The 22258-nt window shown below is 41.9% G+C and overlaps 1 protein-coding gene across 5 annotated transcripts in view; it reads left to right on the forward strand.

The window, feature by feature from the left end:
- Positions 1–22258, forward strand: part of TJP2 (tight junction protein 2) — a 129140-nt gene that overhangs the window by 88071 nt on the left and 18811 nt on the right. For all 5 annotated transcript variants that reach the window (XM_049633619.1, XM_049633609.1, XM_049633595.1 and 2 more), the window contains 11 exons: positions 1240–1293; positions 3684–3808; positions 5228–5330; positions 7549–8131; positions 11842–11945; positions 12578–12731; positions 14185–14293; positions 14398–14531; positions 16607–16673; positions 17495–17645; positions 21618–21726. In XM_049633619.1, the coding sequence (XP_049489576.1) occupies positions 1249–1293; positions 3684–3808; positions 5228–5330; positions 7549–8131; positions 11842–11945; positions 12578–12731; positions 14185–14293; positions 14398–14531; positions 16607–16673; positions 17495–17645; positions 21618–21726 (1684 nt within the window). In that variant the 5' untranslated portion in view covers positions 1240–1248. The remainder of the gene's footprint in view (positions 1–1239; positions 1294–3683; positions 3809–5227; positions 5331–7548; positions 8132–11841; positions 11946–12577; positions 12732–14184; positions 14294–14397; positions 14532–16606; positions 16674–17494; positions 17646–21617; positions 21727–22258) is intronic.

Consider the following 22258-nt stretch of genomic DNA (forward strand, 5'->3'; position numbering starts at 1 on the left):
CCTTGTCCTTTCATTACATTTCCAATTTCCCCTTTTAATTTCTTATGATAAACATACATGTTATATCCACTTCTTTGAGTCTGTGATTGATATTCCCAGTATTTATAGTCTTTGGTCCTGCAGTTTCCTGTTTTAACTCTCACTCATGGTGACCCGCTTTGTGTGTGTGCATTTAGATTGTCAATTTCTGTTCCTCAGATACTCACGTGGGGGATTCTCTGAAACCTGTGTTTAGTATGTTCCTTGGAGAGAATTTGCATTTGCCTCTGTGTCCCAGGGTGGTGCTCCCTTGCCAAACCACTTTTAGCAGGTTTTGAGGAGATGTACTATCTGTAATAATTTTAGTCTCAAACTTGTGTGAGTACAGGTCTGTTGGTAGGAATTCTCCAGGGAGATAGTTTTAGTTATTTCCGCTCTACTCAGAGCCAAGGAACATGCCCCTGCCATCTCCATCTGCCCGATGGAGTTCTTCCCCTACTACATCCACTCCCATCTAATCTCCCCCCTGTTTGGGTCCTACAGCTTATCTCTCTTCCCAGCCTTCTGTTGGAATGCCCGCTTCGATACTGGTTTATCTCTCTGGCTTTGAGCTTTCTTGGCATTTCTAGCCTTTAAGGATTTCTCCTCAAAGGCAGCCTGCATTTAATGGATTTATTATTAGTATTTTTAAACTGATAACCACTATTTTCAGGCTTTTCTGGACATTTATTTTGGAATACTGTCAGAAAGGAAGCCCCCATCTATTTATGCAGGCATTTTCATCTTTCACACTCAGCAGTACCCATGGAGAAAAGGCACTCTCTGACAAGGCCAGGGATTCCTTTAGACATTAAAAATGCATAAGATTTGCCTAAGAGGTCATCTTTGACAGGAGGAGGGGAGAGTGACTTAAAAAAAAAAGGAAATAAGTATCTGTTTAAAACTCTAGATTTCTTTTTAAGGGATTTTATAATGACTGCTTTGGAGTAGTAGTAATAAAAATGTTCAACACTTAATATTTCAATTTTTTAGGGTCTATCTCTTACTATGTATTTCATTACTTTTCATTTGTTAAGACTACCATTTGATTGAAGGAGTGTTTGAAAATAGGTAACATAATGTTCCTAAAAAAGATCAACTCCTTTTAGTGTGTAGAATGTGTAAGCTGGACTTTATATAAAGACATCTTGAATTACAGCTTTACTTCTAGCATTGAAATGTTTGTGGTTTAAACAAATTGGTTTTGCTGTTTGAAAACAGGCCCCAGGCATGGAAGAAGTGATATGGGAACAGTACACTGTGACCCTACAAAAGGTGAGTGCTGCACAGTTCATACGTGCCACAGTCATGTTCTCGAGCTCACGGGTCATGGATCCTATTCACTTTCGGCCACAGTTTTCCCCCCCCTTAAGGTGGATGATGCATTGTAGCTGGCAGTAATTACTGCATTATCAAAGATTTGCACGCTATTGTATTTTTTGGTTAAGGCCCGTGTAATCGAAAATTATAGAGGTTACTTAGTGTATTCACCTATCGCCAGACAGAACAGGTTATGAAGAAAGAGAAAAGGAGGGAAGAAATGGAAATAACCTCTACTATTTAAGGATGTCGAGGTAGCTTCTACAACTTCTATCATTTTTATTATGATAAATATTTTATTTGATAGATAATATTTTATTATGATAGAACGTATTAAGTTCAAACTAAATTTTGAAACATTGGTTTAACAGAAGACATGGGTTGTATTTCTTATCCCACTCATGATTAAAGGAGTTTTTATTTTTAAGTTTATTTATTTTGAGAGAGACTGAGACAGCATGAGAGGGGGAAGGGCAGAGAGAGGGGGAGAGAGAGAATCCCAAGCAGGCTCCACGCTGCCAGTACAGAGCCCGATACAGAGCTCGAACCCACGAAGCTGCGAGACCATGACCTGAGCCGAAACCAAGAGCTGGACGATTAACCGACTGAGTCACCCAGGTGCCCCTGTCCAACTCATGATTATATCAGGAGGCACCGAGTTAATCAGATTTTTAAAAATCCTGCCCTCCTTCCCCATGGGACTGAAAGCCAATGTAAACCAGATAGAAAGGTATTTCACTTAATTTTTATGGCTTAATATTTACGGTTGTTTCATGGGATTGCTCCTCTTGACTAAATGAGGTAACGCAGATGGCCTCTAGTACATGGAGTCCAGCACATAATGATTGCTTCATAAGTGTTAGTTCCAGTCCCTTTTACTCTCCTGACAGCAGATTCGAGGTGGGTATGATAGGTGTTAGCCCCACTTGAAACCAGCACAGCCACCAACAGTCTGTAAGTGATTTGTGTGCGGCTCGGCTGACCTGAGAGGCACTTGTGGTCCTGGGGTCTTATTCCATCAGCTGCCCTGGTCAGCATCTCTGTGACTTTTGTGGGCTCTGCTGGTCTTAGTCCTGCTCTGAATCCCTCCAGGCTCTGGATTGTAAGTTCCTAGAGGAGTTGTATGTTCCTCAGAGGGAGAGTTTTCCTTTAACCCTTAGAACTGTGAATTTTTCAAATCCTGACTTTAGTGAAAAGTTAGTTCCTGAATAAATGAATTAGCCCTGGTTGAAAAACACCCACGTCAGTGCTTAGGAGCTGAAACTTCCAGAGTTAAGTAACATGACATGGTTTCTTTGGATGAGTGCTTTCCCCCCTTGGGTCTTAATTCTCAACTCTGGTCGTCTTCTGACTCTTCTCTGCGCCCTTCCACCAGCATTTCACATACCCCTTGAGTCGTGGGCCTCAAAGTGGCAACGATGAGAGACATTTTAAGTCTGGTATAGAGGACAGAGCTACCTCCGCATAAACCAACTACTAGGTGATGGTGCTGCCCAGTCCAAGGCCATGTAATCATGGACAGTCGCCTAGCCTGTTTTGTGTTGGTCATTGTCACCAGTTGGCATAGTGGGTCCTATGCAGGAAAATGGGGGAAGACTTTCTTGTATTCTTGGAGTACATTTTTACGTAATCAGACCCTGATTTACAGTTACAGTCACATGCCCATATCATCTGCATGAAACTTTGGGAGCGTAGCTTTTTTAAACACTGAAATGAAAGGGTTATTTATGTATTATCCAGGTTCACTGTTTCACATTTCTAGACCAATTGTGAATGTAATTAGTCTGTATTTTCTGTCTTCTATGTACACAGGAGTTTAATGTTTTGCTCTGTCATAAAATCTTAAAACTGCTTATCTTCATATCTTATCTTTAAAATCCATTTACTTCTTTTTTCACCCTATTAAAATGAAACCACCAGTTCACCTAACTTGGAAGTTAAAGTCATACTTTAAAAATAGGGTTTTCAGCACAGATTCAGTTGTGACTGAAACTCAGGCCAGGATATGAGAACAGGTATGATTGCTGATTTGAATAGCATATCCCTGTTTGGACAGAAGATGTTATTTCCCATGCCAGCCCCTAGTGATAACTCCAGGCTGTTTTATCAGTCTTTTCCAGCTTTCACAAGACTGTTCCTTTTAGATAAGGATTTCCCTTTATAAACTTGTCAGCTAATCATGATGGTGCCTTATTTTGTCATTTGTGTCTGTGAGCCCTCTGCTCTTGAGCTGTCTCTGGTTATTGGTTTGACCTTTATTTTACTGAGTGCTTGTAATAAATCCCAAAAGCCACTTACAGAAGGATTTTTATTATTTTAATTTTTCTCTTAACTCCAATGAACAGGATTCCAAAAGAGGATTTGGAATAGCAGTGTCCGGAGGCAGAGACAATCCCCACTTTGAAAATGGAGAAACATCAATCGTCATTTCTGATGTGCTCCCGGGGGGGCCCGCCGATGGGCTGCTTCAGTGAGTGTCCTTGCACCCCAGCCCCTGCCCGCCCCACTGGTTGCTCCTAGACAGGGTATGCACTTAAAAAAACAAAACAAAACAAAACAAAAAAACCAAACTTGCATATATATATATACACAAGAATTGAGACCATATCATGCTTTAACAATCCCTAAACCTTTAGAGGAAGGAGAGCAGTCATTTCCACAGGAAAAGAGTAATAACTATCACAACTATCATTCCTAGGCTTAGGAATCATTTCTGAATGTGGAGTACAAAATCAGCATGCTCTCCTCCCGGCCCCTAGCACCTAACCAACACTTTATACTTATTTTACCTTCTATTCATTAAGGATTTAATGAGGATACTTTGGCTTAATGATGATCTGATTTGTGTTTTTTTTGTTTTGTTTTGTTTTTTGAGAGAGAGAGTGCACACACAAGCAAGGGAGGGGTGGGGGGGGAGAGAAGGAAGGAGGGGGGGAGGGAGGGGGAGGGAGGGAGGGAGAGAGAGAGAGAGAGAGAGAGAGAGAGAGAGAGAGAGAAAGAGAATCTTAAGCAGGCTCCACGCTTAGCGTAGAGCCCAATATGGGGCTCGGTCTCACGACTTTGAGATCGTGACCTGAGCCGAAATCAAGAGTCGGCCACTTCACTGACTGATGTACCCAGGCACCCCAATGATGCTCTGACTTACAAGAGGGATGTGGAAACTGGGAAAACTTACTACATGAAAACACAGGTTTTCCAAATGCCAGCCTTCTGTTCTGAAGAGATCATGCCATTTTTAAAAGAAACATATCTGAGTTCCCTCAGGACAGTTTCTTAGGTCAGAATCTAAAATTAATTATATGACTGTCTTGGCCAGAGAGCTCAAAAGTTTAGGATTTATTGGCATATCAAGTCTGTATGTTCGTATCTAAGTAGTCTTTCATACAGAGAGCAGTGTAGGATTTAAAAAGTGATTTTGGGGATGAGGTAAGTAAGAGGGTTCTAATGACCTCAATATTTCCTTAATAACCTCAGGCAAACTCCTGATCTCCTCCCCTCCATAAAAACACAGGTGGATATAAACCTGCTCTGGGGGCTATCTTTAGACTTCCTGAAGCCCACCATGCACCGCAGGCAGGGAGGGCCTAATGCAGAAGTTCCTTTTGTGCCTCAACCTTGCCACTGCCTAGTGCCTCCTGGAGGGACCCTTTGGTATTGGTCCCCCACTGGTTTCCCATAGACAATGTCAAAAGTGGGCTGAGCAGCTTGTGGGTTCCTTCCTGGGAAGAGTTCAGATTGAGCTGACCGATTCGGCCTCAGGAGTCGTCAGACACTGAGCCTTTTAGTAAGCATTTTGGGTCAATTTGTTGCTTTTATGTGTTCCCAAATAAACGATTTACAGTGAATAGATGGGAGTTTTTCACGTCTTCTTTTTATTTTTTGTTTGCAGAGAAAATGACAGGGTGGTCATGGTTAATGGCACCCCCATGGAGGATGTGCTCCATTCATTTGCTGTTCAGCAGCTGAGAAAAAGTGGGAAGATTGCCGCCATTGTAAGCTCTGGGTTTGCTTTCAGCTTGTCTCAGTAGCATCTTGTTTTGTATGATCAGAAGAAAATTACCACTTGCTTTTAAACACTTGACAGAATTTAGGGGCTGCTACTTCTTGTTGCCCCTGCTTTGGGGTGATGTTACGGATGATGTAAATATGTAAGTAGTCTCTCCCTGCCTTTTCCTCATGCTGCTAACTTCCAATGACTCTGGTATCTGAGTGAGTTTGCCTTAGGAACCAGGCTGGACAATCCTAAGAGAATTCTCTAGATTGAGAACACTTGTAAAACAGTATTAATTTGGAAAATAAATTTCTGCTCAAAAACCCTTTTGTAAAGGCCCACACAAGATCTGTTATATCTTTTTTTAATTTTTTTTTTTTTTTTTTTAGTGTTTTTATTTATTTTTGAAGGAGAGAGAGAGAGAGAGACAGAGCATGAGCAGGGGAGGAGCAGAGAGAGAGGGAGACACAGAATCGGAAGCAGGCTCCAGGCTCTGAGCTGTCAGCACAGAGCCCGATGCGGGGCTCGAACTCACGAGCCGTGAGATCATGACCTGAGCTGAAGCCGGACACTCAACCGACTGAGCCACCCAGGCGCCCCTAGATCTGCTGTATCTTAATAAACTACAGTTTCTTAGGAGATACTGGCGGTCTGTAGCATTCATTCGTTTGCTCAGTCATTCATCAGCAAACGCTGGGTGAGCAGCAGCTATGAAGATGCCACCTGAGCCTGGAGCAGGGCTGTGCTTCAGGGAGTGCCTACTCGAGCCAGGCAAGTGGACACACGAAGCCAGAAGTGGAATATGGTGTGTTTAAGGACAGTGCTAGGGAGATGTACTGGCTATGTGGTATTTAACTTTTTTCCCAACTTCATATTATGAAATTTTTAAGTAAAAAGAAAAGTTCTAAGATTAGTGTAATGAACACTTCTATATCTTCTACAGTTTTGTTTTTTTTTTCCTTAATGTTTATTCTGAAAGAGAGTGTGCATACGGATGTGAGCAGGGGAGGGACGGGGAGAATCCCAGTCGGGCTCTGCCTGTCACAGAGCTGCTCTCAGCGCAGAGCCAGGAGAGGGGCTGGATCTCACAAACCGTGAGATCATGACCTGAGTTGAAATCAAGAGGCAGACGCTTAACTGCTTAAACACTGAGCCACCCAGGCACCCCTCTTTTACAGTGTTAATGTTCTGCCATCTTCACTTGAGTTTTTCTTTTTTAAAATGTTTATTTATTTTGAGAGTGGGGGCACCCGCGTGTGAGTGGGGGAGGGGCAGAGAGACAGAATCCCAAGCAGGCTTCAGGCCCACAACCACAGGATCATGACCTGCGCTGAAATCAAGAATTGGGACGCTTAACTGACTGAGTCACCCACGTGCCCCACTTGATTTTTCTTTCTGTCTCTCTTTTCCTTTTAAGTTTATTTTGAGAGAGAAAGCGCAAGTTGGGGAGGGACAAAGAGAAGGGGACACAGGACCTGAAGCAGGCTCTGTGTTGACACCGGACAGCCTGACCTGGGGTTCAAACTTCATGACCTGAATTGAAGTCCAATGCTTAACTGACTGAGCCACCCAGGTGCCCCTCCACTTGATGTTTTTATGTATATAAACACGTATTTTCAGTAAACCATTTGAAGGAAAGCTGCAGATACGACAGTGTCAATCCTACTTACTTCAGCATGCATCTCCTAAATAAGGACATTGTTTTACATAACTATAACACTATGAGGAAATTAATGACTTTAAAGTATCATCTAATACCCAGTCCATATCCCAAGATGTTTTCAATAGACTTTTCTTCCCCATCCAGGATTCCAATCAGGGCTCAGGCATTGCATTTGGTCATTAATCTCTTCAATGCCTTTTAATCTAGAAGGCTCCTTCTTTCTCTCTGCCCTCTCACTACGCTGTCCCCTCCCGCTCCATTACTGACACTGACTTTTGAATGAATTAGGCAGTTGTATCCAGAATGTTTCAATTTCTGGATTTTCATTTTCATAACTTAGTGATTTAAAGTCCCTTGATGCTATTCAGAACACTGAGTAGAAGCAGATTTTAGAGGCCCTGTGTTCAGAGTTATACTCATGGTCTTATTATACTCAAGGCTTAGTGAGTTGGCGGGGACAGTTTTACTGAAAGGAGAAGCAGGGCTGGGCTCTTAAACCTGCATTCTCTGTAACTGTGCTTGTCCTGCATCCCCCCTGCGTTTGCTTGAATGACAGGTGGTCAAGAGGCCCCGGAAGGTCCAGCTGGCCCCACCCCAGGGCAGCCCGTCTGTCGGTGACGATGACCGCACTTTTGACGTGATGGACGAGTTCGACGGCAGAAGTGCCCGCAGCGGGTACAGCGAGAGGAGCCGGCGCAGCAGCCACGGTGTGCGCAGCCGCAGCTGGGAGGACAGTCCGGAGAGGGGGCGGCCCCACGAGAGGGCACGGAGTCCAGAGCGCGAGCGCAGTCGCGGCCGCAGCCTGGAGCGGGGTTTGGGCCACGACGACTATGGGCGGGGCCGAGAGCGCAGCCGCGGCCGCAGCCTGGAGCGGGGTTTGGACCACGACGACTATGGGCGGGCCCGGGAGCGCAGCCGCGGCAGGAGCACAGACCGGGCCTACGACCGAGCTTACGACCGAGCCTACAGCCTGGAGGAGGAGTACGGCCGCAGGGCCCAGCCCGATGCCCGATACGCGGCATCCCGGAGCCGCAGCCGCGAGCACTTGCACTCCTGCAGCCCCAGCCCTGAGCTGAGGGGGCGGCCGGACTCGGACAGGCCCATCGGGGTTCTTCTGGTGAAAAGCAAAGCAAATGAAGGTAGGCATATGCTTGCTGAAGAAGAGCACTATTACAACAGCTAACTCTTACGTGGCACTTACTGTGTGCCAAGCACTGACCCAGATGCTTTGTGCCAGCTGGCTCATTTCTTCCTGGTAACCACCGCATGTGGGAGTTACTTATATCTGCGTTATGTAGACAAGGAGACTGAGGCACAGAAAAGTTCATTAACTTGCACAAAGCTGTGTCACCAATGGCAGAGCCAGGCTGCAGAAATGTGGCTTTAAACTCCTAGGCCAGGGGTTCTCAAAGCAGCCTATGCACCACCTGGACACTCGCAGTAAATGCAGATTCTCAGGCCCCAGCCCAGCCCTGCGGAGTTGAAACACGGAGAGAGACCACAGAGTCTGTGTGTTAACAAGCTCTCCTGGTGAGCCTGGTGCAGCTTGAGTGGTGAAACCATGAGAGTAAATCAGACTCTAGCTGATCTTGAGCGTTTGCTCTGTGCCAGGCCTGCGCTGAATAAATAACTCTTAATCTTCACCAGAGCCCTGTGTGGTAGGTAGGAGACTTCACTCCTGTTGCCCAGTGGGGAGCATCGTGGTGCAGAGAAGTTTTGGTGTGCCCACACATGAGGAGGGCCCTGGTCCAGCCTGCCTGTCCCACAATGCATTCCTTGGAGCACTTGCACATGGTTCAGCTCATCCAAAATTCACTAAAGCCCCATGTGGCAGTTAGAAGCCAGCAGTCCCTTAGTTAGGTGAGGATTGGAAACTTCAAGAAGGGAAGCGACTTGCCCACATCTTGAAGCCAGGAAGTGGTGAGCCAGAACACAAATTACATCTCCTGGAAGTAGACAGATGATCAGAAACAAGTAGGTGGATGAACAAGGCTTTAGAGCCAGTGCAGAGACGTTCCCTGCATTGGTTCTTGGTTCTGACTTTTTAAATTACTTGTCATATATCTTTTATCTCTGTTTGTTCTTTACTTCTCCTTCCAAGAGGAAGAACAATGAAGAGCACCCAAGAATGCAAAGTTAACTTCTTGCCCTTTAGGTTGGGAGCTGGGATTTCACATAGCCTGTCTGATGAGAGGGTTTGTTTTGTTTTTATTTCTAGTGGAGCACAAAGTTGAGTCTAGAACTAGGTGCCCATCGAAATACCTAAAGAATAACACAAGGATGTGAGTAACGTGCTATGCAGAGTCCAGTCCCAGAAAACAGAGGAGGGAGTCGAGACTTTCCTATCTCTAAGGAATGCGCATCTTAGGAGGTTTAAGGATTCTACAGAATCTTTACAACCATTGATAATGATATATTAATTTATCAACCTACAAGAATTATAGAGTAAAAACCATCCTGCTCCCAGATTAGAAGATGGACTGGAGAAATTTTGAGAAAGATGACCTGGCATGAGACCTCCCTCAGAGAGGCCTGATACACCTTCTATAGGACTGGTACTCCAGGTTCTTGAGTTACCCAAGGTAGTGCTTTTCAGACTTTACCTTCTCTTTCTCTTCTTTGCCTCTTTCCCTTTCCTTTCCCTCCTCCTTCCCTTCCACTGCAGAAAGAACCACATCTTGCAAACAATCACGGATGCATCTTCATATCAAAAAACTTGAACAAACCTTTCATGGAACAGTACTTATTCTGTGTGATGCATTCTGAGAGGTTCCATTACATTTTAAAATACTGTTCATAACTTACTACATTGATTTCAAGACTCACTAATGAATCTTGAAAAGATCTTGTCTGTAAGAGACGCCTAAGTCATGCTTGGTCTTAGTAATACTATTACTAAGTAATACTTAGTAATACTACAAGGATAGAAGGGGCTATGTCCCTTTGTTGAGATAGCATCTTATTCCTCCTAGGCCATTTTGTTACTTAAACTTGGAATTCATTGGGGGGGAAAAAAGTTCCAATTTTTAAAAGATAATTGTGCGGTTTGTTAGGATTACACAATAATTTGGCTATCACTGGCAAGAGTTGCATAAAAACTAATCTTCAAAGAAATCTAACAGTAGGAAAGACCTATATTTGACTAATAAAAATATCCATTTGAATTGCCCCGTTGCATTTCCTGGGCACCAGATAGCTTTGCTGGTATGTGTCTTAGAAGCTGGTCAACTCATTTTTTTCTCCATTTAAGAGATGCCCATAATACACCAATAACAACCTATTTGCAACTGTACAGTAAGACTGCAGTTTTTAGGAGGATAGAAGAATTGACACATGAGAAAGAAGTCATCACTCAAGCTGTCATAGCCTTCTGTGCTGGGCTGTGAGGCTGTTTAACCAACAAGGAACTGTCATCCATGAAAGAAGATGCTGTCTTACCCTTATTCTTTCTCATCACCTTCCTAAAGGGGTGGAGATGGACCTCAACTTTTTCAATTGTTGTCGTAAGATCTGATGCTAACTCACTGTAAAGCACTTAAAATTTACTTTAGGGGACAAACTGGTAGTTGCCAGAGGGGAAGTGGGGGGGGGGATGGGTGAGATAGGTGAAGGAGATCACTTACCATGTTGGGCACTGAGTAATGTATAAAATTACTGAATCATTATATTGTACACCTGAAACTAATAGAATACTGTATGTTAATTATACTTGAAAAAAACTTATCTTTAAATCTACTTCATAACTTTTTTAAATGGTAGGAAGTTACTTTGTTTTGAAATTGTAAGATTTTGAGTCCAGAACAATAATAATAAATTTGAAGGTGCCTCTTTTTAAAACCTGCTGGGTTGTGGTTCCTAAAACAGCAAAAATTTATCCTTAAATTAGGTATTTTCATAAGTCTAATAAGTAAAATCAGAAGAGTCTGAATAGTATTTAAAATACTTTTCACTGTGCATATTTAGTAAATACAGTGTTTTTTCTTTTCAGAGCAATCCAAAGTTCACAAACCCCCTGAGTACACAGGTTTTACTTCAATACTTTATTGCTTGGCTTGGCTTACTGACCTGTTTTCTTCACACACTGAAATTTCTTCACTGCCAAACCCACACAGCTAAGTCATTACACATGAAGGGTATACCACTTTCCTTTCTGTAGGCAACTGCACTGTCAGCAGAACATCTTTATTGAGATGTACTGAGTTGGTTTCTTTGGGCCCCATTTTGAAAAGTGTTAATTTTAGAGCAGATACTCATATAGCCTTCACCTAGTTTTTCCATTTGTCAACATTTTGCCACATTTGTTTTCTTTCCCCTTCTTTTCTCCCCTTTCTTCCTTCTCTCTTCCTCTTCCACACCTCTTCTATCTCTCAGTGGTTTTTTGGAACCACTTGAAAGTAAACTGCAAGGGTGACCCCCTTTAGCCCTAAATATTTCAGCAGGTATCTCCCGGGCATAAGAACATTCTCCCATATAACCAAAATGCCATTGTGGGTTCTTTAGAAAATTAACATTAATATCCCTTTTAATATATTGTAGTGTGGTTCATTCTGAAGTTGCTCTAAAATAACGTATCCCCCCTCCCACCTCTGTCCCATACTGGATCCAGGACCTAGTGAAGGTTCATGCGTTGCATTTGGCTTTTATGTCTCTTTCAATCTAGAACAGTCCTTCTGCCTCTTTTGTTTTTTATGTCAATGACTTTTTTGATGAGTCCAGGCTGGTTGTCTGACAGAATGTCCTATGTGCAAAATTAATTTTTCATAAATATTTAAAAATTGACCTAAGAACCAGACTAAGTGTTCTGAACAAGTTGATGAAATATGTGTATGTTTATGTGTTTGTCTTCTAGAGTATGGTCTCCGGCTTGGGAGTCAGATTTTCATAAAGGAAATGACCAGAACTGGTCTGGCAAATAAAGATGGCAACCTGCATGAAGGAGATATAATTCTCAAGGTGGGTGATAACAGGGTAGAGAACAAATGAATTCATGTTTGTCTTTCTAGTCCAAATTTCCTATTTGAATGCTGATAGAGTGAAACTTTGATGAGATGGGAGTCAATAATAAGACAAAAGCTGGGAAGGGCAGTGGGGTGAGATTTTTATCACAAAAACCAGACATGGAGATTTGTAATAGTGTCATGTTAGTTTTTTAAACAAATTTCATTGAATACTTTCTTATTCCCTGTTTATTTAAAGTTTAAGCTCCTATTCCCTAAACTAAGGAAAGATGAGAGGGAGAGTTGGTAGTACATGAATGTTGAATGTTTAATAGTTTCTGTAAACCTCTCCAGTCAGGAAACATGTTCCAGTAGTAAACCAAACCATCGTCTTGAGCTTGGAAGTTAAATAAATTAGCAGAGTAATTTAAGTATCCCACAGCTCTCTCATGCCTGTCTTTGAGATCCAGGCATGCAGGGTTATATTTAATTTAAAGGATAATCCATTTTTATTCAGTCATCCTAAAACTCATGTTGTTTGGATAGCTGAGCAAAGACTTTACACTTTTAGAAGGGCAAAATACAAACTTTGTATTTTGCTGTGAACAGCTGCATCACATGTAACATGACCATTATTCATAAACACAGATAAATGGAACTGTAACTGAGAACATGTCTTTAACGGATGCTCGAAAACTGATAGAAAAGTCAAGAGGAAAACTCCAGCTAGTGGTGTTGAGAGACAGCAGGCAAACACTCATCAACATCCCGTCGTTAAATGACAGCGACTCAGAAATAGAAGGTAAAGAGGGGGGAGCCTGTGAGCTTGGCTGGAAACAAGGAAGTCTGTTGCTTTTCCATTCTCACTGTAGCATAGCCATCCAGCTGGAAGTTAAATTTACAACAAAAGCTTCTGTTTTAAACTTCAATTCGGATAAGTGGTGGTTATTTTCTTACTAAAGTGTCTGCTGATACTAGTTTTCCAATATGAAATTCAGGTGGACTTATGAACTCCCCAGTGGAATCTGTTTTAGGCCACTGAAAAAAAACTTGTTCGTAAAAAATATATGTGTGAGTGGCTCAAAGACCTAACCACATCCATTTGTAAATTGTTCAGTCTTGTACTTTCTTGCATATTTTTAAAAAGCGGATATTAATATTTCAAATAAAGGGAAGGTTATATGGAAGATAGCTAAACAGTCAGAATGGCTGAATATTGTGGTATTCATCAATTAGCAATCTGTGTCATCTCTTCTTAGGAAGCAATACTCACTTCTTAAATCTGAATTACACATGGGGTCACATTTTAACGATGCAAAAACTTACCAATAAAAATAAGTAGGTATGATACTGACTAACCATCTAGTACTGCCTTTGTGCAGAAGAACTTGGAAAATATTAAGTACTCAAGTTTGAAGACAGACATGTTGATTTTTTTTTTTAAGTTTATTCATTTTTGAGAGAGAGAGAGAGAGAGAGAGAGAGAGAAAGAAAGGAACACAGAAGCCGAAGCAGGCTCCAGGCTCCCAGCTGTCAGCACAGAGCCTGATGCACGGCTCAAACTCACAAACTGTGAGATCATGACCTGGGCTGAAGTTGGATGGTTAACCAACTGAGCCACCCAGGTGCCCCAGCCATTGCTGATTTTTAAGAGAATTACTTTATGAAACCGTACGACTTAGGTTAACTTCCATCATATCAAAAGTCTAATCATTTGGTTACTGCTATGAGTGCAGTGCAGGAAAACAGAGCAGGAGAAATAATCCCAGTATGCTAAGAGCTTATAGGTTATTTGCTTGCTATTTCAAGTGTGATCCTTAGCCCATTGGCTGCATGAGCCTCTGGGAGCTTGCTGGAATCACAGAATCACAGGCCTGATTGTGTGCTAGAATAGCTAGTCTAACAAGATCCCAGGTGATTCATATGCACATTTAAGTTTGAGAAGCACTGCTCTGTGTGGTTAAAAATGAGTGGATACATGTATGATCCAGTAATTGAATTCTGACTCCTCAGTAGCAGCTTTGATGGAAGGTGTAATGAAAGAGGAACATAAAATTCTGAATTTGGCTTCTTTATTAATTAATGTCTTTCCCTTCAAAGGCTCAGATTTGCTTCAAGGGAAGACTGCTAGACTAACAGCACATTTACTCCTGCCTCTTTTCCATTTCTCATATTGGCTTACCCAGAGAATAATATCACTTCTGGTACAGTCTTCAATATCTTAATAAGAAGTCTTTTCTTATTTTTGAAACCAGATATCTCAGAAATAGAGTCAAACCGATCATTTTCTCCAGAGGAGAGACGGCAGCAGTATTCTGATTATGATTATCATTCCTCAAATGAAAAGCTGAAGGAAAGGCCAAAGTAAGATGATGTATACTTTCCCTCACGCGCTACACCATGAACGTACACACATACGTTTTACAGATCTGTTGCATTATGAGACATTAACATGACGTGTGCTTAAGTTCAAGAGAGGACATGCAGAACAGATGGTCCAGGATGGGCGCCACACCCACTCCCTTTAAGTCCATGGGGGACGCTGCAGCTGCACTTGGCACAGAGAACAGCAAGGAACCCAAATACCAAGAGGAACCGCCAGGTGAGGCTCCTTGTAAACAGCTGTGTTCAGAAGTATGTGCTTGGTCATTCCAGAGGGTGGCCAGAAGGAGAGAGAAGTTATTAAGAAATCATTCAGATATGTGGACGAGGCACTCCAGTCTCTCTTAATATTAAAAAAACTTACAAGAATAATAGCCCTCACCATATGCCAACAGATTGGTCACATTTTTTAAATATTTGACTATATTTATGGTCTTCGTGTTTCCCATCTCTGATCCCAACCTGAACTGCTCTGCTCTTAACATTTCTGACACCAGGGGCGCCTGGGTGGGTCAGCTGGTTGGGTGTCCAATGTAGGCTCAGGTCATGATCTCGCAGTTCATGAGTTTGAGCCCCATATTGAGCCTGCTGCTGTCAGCTTGAGCCTGGAACCTGCTTCAGATTCTGTTTCCCCCCCCCCCTCTCTCTGCCCCTCCCCCATTATCTCTCTCTCTCTCTCAAAAATAAATAAACATTAACATTTCTGACACCAAACGTGTGGGTTTCTTCCCCTACTCAACTACCAATTCTCGAATTCTCCAGACACCAACTGATCATCCTACAATTCACTTCAGTCCTGGCACTGGCTACCCAGAGTTACGTGCCGACCCCACAGGTTAAGCATTCAGTCCCATGAGATACTTTCGCTGCAGACACCACTGCAATCCCCAGGTGCCCCCTATACTTCTGGCCAAATCAGCTCTGAACCGAGGGTTCCCATAACCTCCTCCTCACTCTGGTTTGATCATTTGCTAGACTGGCTTACAGAACTCAGGGAAGCACTTTACTTCCTATTACCGGTTTTTATATGACAGAGTAACAGCCAAATAGAAGCAAGGTATAGGGTGAGGGGCACAGAGCTGCCAGGTGCTCTCCAGGCGTACCACCCTTCCCAGTATCTCAGTGTGTTCACTGACCCTAAAGCACTCCAAACTCCATAGTTTATGGATTTTACGGAGGCTCTGTCATGTGCGTGATCAGTTATTAACTCAGTCTCTAACCCCTGTCCCCTCCCAGATGGTGGGGAGGTAGGCTGAAAGTTCTAAGCTTCTAATCATGGGTTGCTCTGTCTGGTGACCAGCCCCCATCTTGAGGCTATCGAGGAGTTATCTCTTTAGAGACAGAGATAGAGGAAATTCCAAGGGATGTAGGACTTATGTCAGGAACTGAAGGCAAAGAGGAAAGAGAGAAGATTGTCTTGGCACCCATATCACTCCGGAAATTACCGGGATTTTAGGAGCTCTGTATTAGGAACTGGGAGCAGAGACTAAATGTATATATATATGTGTGTGTGTGTGTATACATATATATGTATATGTATATATATATATATATATACATGTATATATATATACACATTTAGTTTCATATATATATACACATATATATATACACATTTAGTCTCATATATATATATATATATATATATATGTATTTGCTTTATTTCCTTTATTTTTATTTTGAGAGAGACAGAGAGAGCATGAGCAGGGGAGGGGCAGAGAGGGAGAGAGAGGATCCCAAGCTCTCAGGGCTCATGACTCAGGACTCGAACTCATGAAATTGTGAGGTCTTGATCTGAGTTGAAATCAAGAGCTGGACACTCAACTGACCGAGCCACCCACGTGCCCCCCAAATATATATATTTCCAATCCCGTCACAGTTAAATTTTGTCTTATTTGATTAACTGAAGTCCTTTTGTTTCCCACTTCTGATCTCAACCCCATCCTCCAGCCCTGCCCCATTGCCCTAAAAGTATCATCGTGATTTTACATAGTAAATATTTATTGATGGTAAAGGCAGATTTATGTGGTTTTTAAGGTATATAAAATGTTCTTTCGCATGTGATTGTGCACCTGGGATTTTGGAAGTTTCTTACCTCACTTATTTTGAGAAACTATTCGTACCTGCTAATGCCTCCAAATTAAATTTCACCTTAAAGACTTATTTTTGTTGTCTGATGTGATGATTTATATGTAGCATAAGGTACCGATTTGGATTTTTGTGGATTTTGTGATCTTTATAGAGACAAACTCACTCTCGTTCTCTTGTTAATGATAGATGGTTTTTAATCCACAGCTCCTCAACCAAAAGCAGCCCCAAGAACTTTTCTCCGTCCTAGTCCTGAAGATGAAGCAATATATGGGTATATCTTTCAGCCTCTCTCTCTTTTCCTTTCTCCTTCCACACACCTCAGTGTCCTTAACTGAAGTACAGAAGAATGGTGTTTTTTAACTGCAGATGGCAGTTTTGCATATAATGGGCCACCTTAACCAACCTCTATTGTTAGTGTTTATGAGAAAGAGAAATAACTTGTAGGAAAAGAAAAATGTGGAATTTGGCAAACTTTGTAATGTTAACTTTGCTTGTCTACTTATCTGGCTGCTTTTCCAGAATGTGATTCTGAGTATTTGAGTTTGCCAAATTGGTAACTCTCAAATAGGTGAAATGTTGCTTAACTACAGGACCTTTTTAGGGTTGTAGTATCCTGATGATCCTAGCGTGTGGAGGGAGGATAGAAATGACACAGTGCTCTGCTCTGGATAAAGAGAACCCGTGTAGTTCAGTGGTGGTAGAGAGGGGCAGCTCCTGGAGTAAGATCCGACCTTGCTGGACCCAGGTTGTGTCTCCATTTGGCAAGAATCCTGTGGTGGCAGCAAGCTTTCCTTTGGAAGAATCCTAAAGTGGGAGTCAGATGGCCTAGCCCTGCCTTTTGTTTGCTTTCTAATCTTGAATGAGTTTATGTAAACACCTGTATTTCTACTTATTAACCAGTTAAGTGGGCCTGCTGATGTTCATCTCACAGTCCCAAAAAAGATAAAGTGATAAAAATGAGAGATTTTTGTGGAGATATGGAGATATGTAAATCTCTCCATAAATAGAAGAAATTCAATCTTTCACTAATGTTGTTCTCCTTCACAAAGAAAAATCTCCCATCTTTCTTTTCTAAAACTGAACCGATTGCAGTCCCAATACCAAAATGGTGAGGTTTCAGAAGGGAGACAGCGTGGGCCTCCGGTTGGCTGGTGGCAATGACGTTGGGATATTTGTGGCTGGCATTCAAGAGGGGACCTCTGCAGAGCAAGAAGGCCTTCAAGAAGGGGACCAGATTCTGAAGGTAGGAAAAGCCCAGCCCCGTTTCTAGACGTTACTGGGGAAGAGCTGATTATAAGGGAAGTGTCTAGCTCGTGAAAACGGACCAGTAGCAGGTTTGTTCGTGCTAAACATAAGTTCTGTTTCCCTGAATGGGCCCTGTCTTCTCAGTCCTGGAACCCAAAACTCATGCCCATGCCTGTGGGAATTTATAGTGTTTAAGACCCTTGCTAAGATTTTTATTAGTAAGCTTAACAAAAAGATTGAGATTCTAACTTAAGGCCTAGGAGGAAGACCTCTCAAAAGATCTTGCTAATGTTTGTTTTTTTTATTGATTCCCTGCCTGGTTGTCACTCTTAAGGCAGTGTGCTGAACTTGAACAAGGGTGGGTGTTGGCTTAGATCATCAGCCTGAATCCACTCCCAGCCTCTCATGAACCGTGACCTTGGTTCAACCCTGACACTCAGGTTTCAGTATCTGTTCAATGGGGATGAGAATACCTGCCTTGCAGGGGCCCTGGAAGATTGGAATGGATAACACTCACAAGGCATTTAGCAGAGTTCCTGGCACAGAGCAGGAAGGTCAATGTCTGTTCTTCTCCCCACTGGAAAATAACAAGTTGCTGCCACTCAGGATGTTGTTTACATCTAAAATTGACCAGGAATGGGAATTTCTGGTTAATCAAATATTGGTCCTTTTAAAGTGACTATATATATGTTTATATAATCTACTACTTTTAGAAAACAATAAACTCAGCTTTGACATTTCATGAGATGCATATAATGTATTTTCCATTGGCTTCTGAATAAAGAATGTCAAATACCTCCTGACTCTGAAAATACAGGGAACTGTCTTCACTGGAATTTCTGCTTCTGTAAACTTGCATTTCTTATGAGTTTATTAGGGGGTCTGGTAAAAGTATCTAGGTTCAAAGGAGAGAGGAGAAAAAAAGTTGCAGAATTCCCAAGGAAGCAGGCAACAGAGCCCCAAAACAGGTGGTCCTCTTCCTTGGCTCTTGGCCTCACTGCGGTAGTTCAGATTTCATTTCTGGAGCAGATGAAGGGCAAAGCTTGATCATGAGCTTTGCTGAAGCTTTCCAGTGATATTCTAAACCTTCCTTGGCTCTGGTCAGGATCCTAGAAGACCAAGTGTACCTGAGTGAACCTGGTGGTACCACGTGATCCTAGGAAATACCACTTACCAAGTGTTATCGATAAGAATCCCATCAGAGTGCCAGCTCATACCAATTTACTTTTGGGCTGATACCAAAGGAGAGAAAGCATTATTTCCTAACTAATGTGGGGCTATAGAAGTCAGGAATTTGGAAGCCTTTGCTCATGAAGGTTCAAGAATAAAATATTTTTGTATCCTTGGGTAAAAAAGATTTTGTGAATTTCCATGAAAACATAGTGAATTCACCCCAAGGCCTAATAAGCCTCTCTGTAAGTTGTTAAAGACAGGAGAGTCATTTCCATGTGTAAAAGTCATGGTATGCAATGTTTATACTTAAGAAAGTGTCTTATTTTTTGTTATCACCCTAGTAAAAGACAAGAAGAAAACTATGGGAACCAGCTTTTTTTTTTGGGCAGTAATCCCATCTGAAGGTCAGACAATAGATGGTCCTCGTTCTTGGGCGCGAATAAATTTTCTGTTAAGGAGCTCTCAGCTCTACAAAAGGGTAAAAAAGACTTGAGCTCGCCTACTGGGGCAGAGAAGCCGCTATATAATCAAAAGCTGTAGCTGATACAGAATCCTTTTCAGGCTCACAGCAGACACGGCTAGTCCCCGTAGACTACTAAATAGATTAATGAAAGGGGATATTTCTTGGAGAGGACTGTACAACCTAACCTTCCAGTATCAAAGTGCTGTCCTGGCCTTTTTAACTGTAATTTGTTCCAGCATTCACGGCCAAATTGAATATGTGGGGAACTCTGTACATATACTAAACACTTTTCTTCTGCTGAGGGTTTTTTAAGTGGAGCTCTTCCCTTTGTAAAGATGGCAGCCTGACATGTGGAATGAACACAGCAGTGTACTGTGGCAGGATATCTGCCTTATCCGTTAACAGAAGTATATGTTTTCATGTTTGGCGTAACTCTTTGCTTATTATTTATGTGGTATGGTTCTTATTTCTCTTGCAGAAACTTTTATGGGATGGAAGAGAGAAAGAAACTCCTCTAAGTTTTTAAATGTAGCTACCATGTGTGATTTAATTTTGACCAGTGTAGTTTGTAGCTCGATGGAAGGTCAGTCTCTCACATGGCCATAGGATGGACAGATGGACCCTCAAGGTCTTCCCTCAAGCCCTATGGCCTTATCTTATTTAAATAAAATAAAGATGGGGTGCCTGGGTGGCTCAGTCGGTTAAGCATCTGACTTCGGCTCCGGTCATGATCTTGCGGTCCGTGAATTTGAGCCCCGTGTCAGGCTCTGTGCTGACAGATCAGAGCCTGGAGCCTGCTTCAGATTCTGTCTCCCTCTCTCTCTGCCCCTCCTCCACTTGCGTGCGTGCTCTCTCTCTCTCTCAAAAAATAAACATTAAAAAAATTTTTTTAAATAAAAATAAAGGCATATAGAGTGCATACAAAAACATGTCGCCATATACAGACACAGGTGTAGATATGAAAATGGCACAAGAAAGGATTAGATTCTAAAATCTGATGATCCCTAATTAGGGGATAGAGAGATGGAATGACAGATACCCTAAATGATAAATACTGTTTCAAAGGAAAAGTTAATGGGATTGCTTTAGCAAGTTACTTTATTTCAAAAGCACCAAGTGTCAACCTAATGCCTGTTTTCACTTAATCATAAATTCCAATCTTAATTTAGGCTCAATGATTTTTTTTCAGTGATAAAGTAATAAAGACTTCCATAGTCCTCAATGACTGAAAAAAATTTTTCATAGGAATTCTGTATCTTCTTTTTACTTCTATATTGTTAAAATATTAGGTACTTAAAAAAAATTTTTTTTTAATGTTTTACTTAGAGTCATAGTGGAAGAGGGGCAGAGAGAGAGGGAGACTGAGGATCTGAAGTGGTCTCTGTGCTGACAGTAGAGAGACCCTGATGCGGGGCTTGAACTTAAGAGCTGTGAGATTAAGACCTGAGCCAAAGTCCCATGCTTAATTGACTGAGCCACCCAGGTGCCCCTAAAATAATTTTTATATTTGCTTATTTTTGACTATTCTGTTTTAAAATGGTTTTAAAGGTACTGAACAAAGATTCCAAGATGTCTTTTTTTTTTGTGCCACATTTCAGTTTTACTTGCTTTGTAACTTACCTTTCAAAAGCTAATTACTGTGTCCCCTCTTTGGTCGATGGGGGATAAATCCTTGCCAGAAGCTTAAATATATAAGTCTATTTATTAGGCTAATGGTCTGCCATTTAAGGCTAATGCTCTTCAGTTTCATAAACACATATTAAAAACCTTTTAGGTGACAGAACTTACAGGAGAAAGGTGGAATTGCATTTTTATTTTCAGGCTTTTATTTGAATCAATTTAAAGTGTTAATGCCTTAAGTTGGGCCAGCATGCTTGTTTTGCCATTAAACTCTACCACTCCCTATAGCATTACAGTTATGTTTCATAATTGTATATTACCTCCCTGACCATCTCTATGGGAGACTCAAAGAAGAGACAGACACACAAACATAATAAGAAGGTTTAATCTGATCCAGTGACAAATCCTTGATGGAATGGCCTATTTCTAAGGGATGATTGGCAGTGTGGGGAGGCAGGAGGGTATGGTGACTCACACAGCCTAGGCCCATAGGAGGTATTGGGAGGGTTTCTGTTGGGACACTAAGGACTTTTTTATATCTGGGATTTGCTTTGGGCAGGCCCTGATGAAAACAAAGAGACAAAAACTTAGGTGACATCTTTTTAAAAACCTCTTCTTCTTCTTGTTTTTTGTTTTGTTTTGGTTTGGTTTGGTTTTTTGTGTTTTTTTTTTTTGTTTTTTTTTTTCGGTTTGTTTTTCTGTTTGCCTTATCAGGTGAACACACAGGATTTCAGAGGGCTGGTTCGGGAAGATGCCGTTCTCTACCTGCTAGAAATCCCCAAAGGTGAAATGGTGACCATTTTAGCTCAGAGCCGAGCTGATGGTGAGCATGTTTGGTCATTAGTTTAATGCGGGGAGTGGGTGAAGGGAGGAAGGATGAGAGAGGTATCTTGGGACCAGAATAGGTAAGTCTGGGTATTAAAAACTGAAGTATATCTTCACACTCAATTTCTGAGTCATAGGTATGTGAAGAAAATTTGGGTACCATTTAATGTCCTACAGAAATGTCTTCTGTGCACCAACTGAAATCATTTTACCAGTTGTGTCAATTTGGAATAAAATTGCTTTTCTAAATAGTGATCTGTCCTTAAGTACTGCCTGGAGTTTATGGAGTTTCCATATGCAAGATACAAAGGGCCCCATCTGTGGATCAACTCCCACATTAATGCTTATCTGACAAGTTGCTATACCCTTATCTTGACAATGCAAGTCTGACAACTTGCTATACCCTTTCAGACTTCATTGTTCTCATCTGTAAAATGGGGGTTGATAGCATCTTCCCTGTCTGCTTCAGGGGTTGACTGGCAAGTATATTAGGGCTCTCTAAAGCAATAGAATCAATAGGATATGTGTGT

The sequence above is a fragment of the Panthera uncia genome, chromosome D4 (genome assembly GCF_023721935.1).
Source record: "Panthera uncia isolate 11264 chromosome D4, Puncia_PCG_1.0, whole genome shotgun sequence".
Taxonomy (NCBI): domain Eukaryota; kingdom Metazoa; phylum Chordata; class Mammalia; order Carnivora; family Felidae; genus Panthera; species Panthera uncia.